Genomic DNA, 4068 nt, shown 5'->3' with positions numbered 1-4068 from the left:
AGCCAGTGCACCCTTTAAAAAATCAGTTGGGGGCTTCCCTGGTGGCGCAGTGGTTGAGAATCTGCCTGCCAATGCAGGGGACACGGGTTCGAGCCCTGACCTGGGAAGATCCCACATGCCGCGCAGCAACTAAGCCCGTGAGCCACAACTACTGAGCCTGCGCGTCTGGAGCCTGTGCTCCGCAACAGGAGAGGCCACGACAGTGAGAGGCCCGCGCACTGCGATGAAGAGTCGCCCCCACTTGCCGCAACTAGAGAAAGCCCTCGCACAGAAACAAAGACCCAACGCAGCCAAAAAAAAAAAAAAAAAAGTTTTAAAAAAGAATCAGTTGGCAGTGAATGATTGTGTGTGGGCATATAAACTGTAAAGTTATGAACCCCAATTTGGCAGTGTAGAGGGGGCATAAAAAACTGCCCTTGCCCTTAAGTCTAGAAATTCCCTAAGGGCGGTGCTTCTAAATGTAGAAAACAGCTTTAGGTTGGTTAATCTGTGTCAAAAGTATCAAGCTTGGAGATTGAAGTCTGTGCTATAAATTCCATGCATGCCCTGGACTGAAGATTTTTCAGCACTAAAAAAAAAAAAAATAAATAAAAAATAAAAATCCTAAGCAACACAAGACTGAGCAAATACATAGAAAAGTTTTGGAAATAGTAACCTGAAGGTTAAAAAAAGTGGTTGTCTTGTGGTGGTCCTTTTTTTTTTGAGTTTGAAGCTCTTGATCAATTTTCCGCCAAGGGTAAGCGAAAGGGCAACACAACCACTGCAGAGGGTGTGGGTTCGATCCCTGGTGGGGAAAGTAAGATCCCACATGTTGCATGGTGCAGCCAAAAAAATAAAACTAAAAAGAAAAAAAAAGTCAAGGCACAGTTATATGTTTTTTTTTTTGTTTTGTTTTGTTTTTGTTTTTGTTTTTTTTTGCGGTACACGGGCCTCTCACTGCTGTGGCCTCTCCCGTTGCGGAGCACAGGCTCCGGACGCGCAGGCTCAGCGGCCATGGCTCACGGGCCCAGCCACTCTGTGGCATGTGGGATCTTCCAGGACCGGGACACGAACCCGTGTCCCCTGCATCGGCAGGCGGACTCTCAATCACTGTGCCACCAGGGAAGCCCTGTTTTTTTTTTTTTGACGTAAGGCTGTACATCAAATGAGGTATTATTGAGAGTTTACACAATCCAGATCTAAAGGCCATGTGACTCCCTTATGGAGATCAAGAAGGAATGTTACCTTTTAAAGAGTTGTCCCAGTGATCTTGGGAGAATGTTGCTCTTTATGGTTGAGCGGGTATTTCTGCAGATGGGGGAGCTCCGCTGATGCATATTGCTGATACACGATGCAGAGATGCAGAGCAGAGGGGAGAGAGGAGCCCAAAGGGCACAGAAATTTTTTGTGTTTAAATTTTTCTTGTCTTGCAATGAAATGCAAATTTCCCTTCACAACAGGTAAGGTGCATCTCAACGGGATAATTCCAGTGAGCCCAGACTCTTACATTTTCCCATTCAGAGAAAAGCACGACTATCGCTAACTTGAGATGTCTGTGTTTTGTTATTAGTGGTAGTCTTCTGATGCTCAACTACATTTTTTTTCAGCAAAAACTCCTTTATATCCTGTCTCCTCCCATACCTCTTTGGAGCAGTTCCTCTAAGCTACCTGAGAGGCTGACTCCCGGGCTGTAGTTCTCATTTGTCCCGAATAAAACTTAACTCACACCTCTCACGTTGTGCATTTTCTTTTTTTCAGTCAACCAGAGAGGTAATTTGTTAGAAAGAGATGAGTCTACATTGACATGTAATTAGCACTGAGAAAGTCCATAGTTTACATCAAGGTTCACTCTTGGTGTTTTTTTTTTTTTTTTTGCGGTACGCGGGCCTCTCACTGCTGTGGCCTCTCCCGTTGAGGAGAACAGGCTCCGGACGCGCAGGCTCAGCGGCCATGGCTCATGGGCCTAGCCGCTCCGCGGCATGTGGGATCTTCCCATATCGGGGCACGAACCCCTGTCCTCTACATTGGCAGGCAGATTGTCAACCACTTTACCACCAGGGAAGCCCAGCAATCTGGTTTTTAAATGAATAAAACAAGTTTGCCTGAAGACCAGACCACATAGTTTAGGCCACGTGAGCTTCGAAATCCGGGTAGATTCAAAAGTTCCAGACTCAGGGGCTTCCAGGAACGTGAACCGTGGGGCACCTCAGAGCCCCCATCAGGCCCCTGGAAGAAAATGAATATCGGAATCTCGTTTTCCTCTTTGTTAAGTGGCCGGAGCGACCCCTCAGATCCCTGAAGTTGCAGGGGTCGCCCTGCAGTGAAGTCCCGGGGTCCGGCTCCCTTAGGCCAAGGGAAGACACACCCTCCTTTGGAACAGGGAAGGCAGGGATTCGATTTGGCAGCTGGGTGGCCGTCGCACCCCCAAACCTGTACTGCTTGCCGAGGTTCAGGCCCAGCCACTGTTTCTAGAATAACAAGGGTTTCTAGCGCCATCTCCCCGCTCACTCCCAAGGTGAAGGGCTTTTGGTGCAGAGGCAACGAGTCAAAGCAGGTGGGAGCCCGAGTCAACTCGGAGACAGCTGGGCCCACCCGCGCTCGGGAGCCGGAGGTGGGGCGGGGAAGTGCCCTAGACAGTCAACCGGAGACCAAGGCGGCGCGGGGCGTGTGGGGCGTGGCGAGTGCGGGATTGCACTGCCGGGCCGGGAGCGGACCGGGGGCGGGGCCTGGATGGGGCGGGGCGGGGCGTGGCCTGGATGCGGGTTGGCCAGGGGCGTGGGGCGTGGCCCGTCCAGGTGCTTAACTTTCCGCCAGAGGCATCTTTCCACCCAGTCTAGGTCCCAGCTCCAAGCAGGGTTTTGTTTAGACGCCCTGAAGATGGGGAAGCTGCCCGAGCCGAACGACATCCCACCTTGGGTGGGGACTCCCGAAGTCTTGAAGGAGCCCGAGGTGTTCCAGGTCCAGACGGGACGTCTGGAAGCCGTGTTCGGTGAGTGAGCCCAGTCCTGACCCGGGTGCCCCGGCCCTCCTGGGCCCGAGCGCTCATCTTCTCACCTAAACAGGCCCCGACGGATCTCGAATCCCATTCGTCGAGCAGGTGGGCACAGTCACGCTCCAGATGAAGGGTCTGGAAACCTCGGACGTCGCCGAAGTCATGGTTTACGGCTCTTCCTTGTGCAAGTTCCAGACCAAGTGGATGCTCCAGTCCGTGGCCTAGCGGCAGCGCGAGCAGCACAAGCAGGTTGAGAGGCCTCATGCCCAGGTGCCCTGGACCTGCCTGTGCAGGCGGCCTGGCTCCCTCCCCTGCGGCCCCCCTCACCCCTCCCTAACTATCCCCTCCGGGCAACCACCAACAGCACCTCGGCCGGCACCCACCCGGGGAGGCCCCTGTGTCCAGGCTGTGCCCCAGACTCCTTGGCAGTGCCGGCCCTCGGTCCTAGGGACCCTGGAGTAAGGCTGTGAGAGGTGGCCGGGGCTGGCCTCCTGGGGCGGGGCCTCCCCACCCGCCATGTTGGAATGAGCCCAGTTGGCCCCAGGTTCTGAGGTTCCCGAGAGTCCCAGGCCCAGGACGCCTAGCTGGGAAGTCCCGGAAAGGAACCCTGGAAAGAGTCAGAGAACTGTTGAGGCTCTTACCCTCTCCCCTCACACTGGCCTGCTGTGGCTTTCTGGTGCAGGGACGCTGCAACCTGAGGAAGCCACGACTTCGCTCGACCTAGCTCCGCGGATGAAGGGAAGCCAGTTTGCAGCCAGACCAACCGGTGGAGAGGAGGCTGCAGCCAGAGCTGCAGGGGGCCTGGTTCAAGCTCTGCGCCAGCCCGACAAGGAACACCCAGCGGGCTTCTGGTCCCTGCCTCTGCCTCTAAGTCCTCCTGTCCTTCCCCCCAAGGCTGCTAATTACAGAATAAAATTGTAAGCGGTTTCTTGTTGTGTCTTAATGTGTAGTTGAGGTGTTGGAGATAACATCACAGGTGAGGTGGCCCTGGAGCTTAACCCTTAGTGAAACCCCTAAGGCTAGAAAGAGGTCCCGGAGCACAGGGGGAAAAAGGGTCTGGAGAGAACAAGGAAAAGAGTCTAGGAGTCAAGTTCTGA

The 4068-nt window shown here is 53.9% G+C and overlaps 1 protein-coding gene across 1 annotated transcript; it reads left to right on the top strand.

Moving 5' to 3' along the window:
• Positions 1-2856: 2856 nt before the first annotated feature.
• LOC309811242 (developmental pluripotency-associated 5 protein-like) lies at positions 2857-3764 on the top strand (the record flags this gene model as incomplete). The annotated part of the gene is made up of 3 exons (XM_082633824.1): positions 2857-2968; positions 3042-3241; positions 3654-3764. The coding sequence occupies 2 exons, from the start codon at positions 2857-2859 to the stop codon at positions 3194-3196; spliced, it is 267 nt and encodes an 88-aa protein (XP_082489950.1). The 3' UTR covers positions 3197-3241; positions 3654-3764.
• Between the last annotated feature and the right edge of the window lie 304 nt (positions 3765-4068).

This window comes from Mesoplodon mirus, assembly GCF_964341445.2.
Source record: "Mesoplodon mirus genome assembly, chromosome: 10".
NCBI lineage: Eukaryota > Metazoa > Chordata > Mammalia > Artiodactyla > Ziphiidae > Mesoplodon > Mesoplodon mirus.
This window is presented reverse-complemented; position numbering and strand designations above follow the sequence as displayed.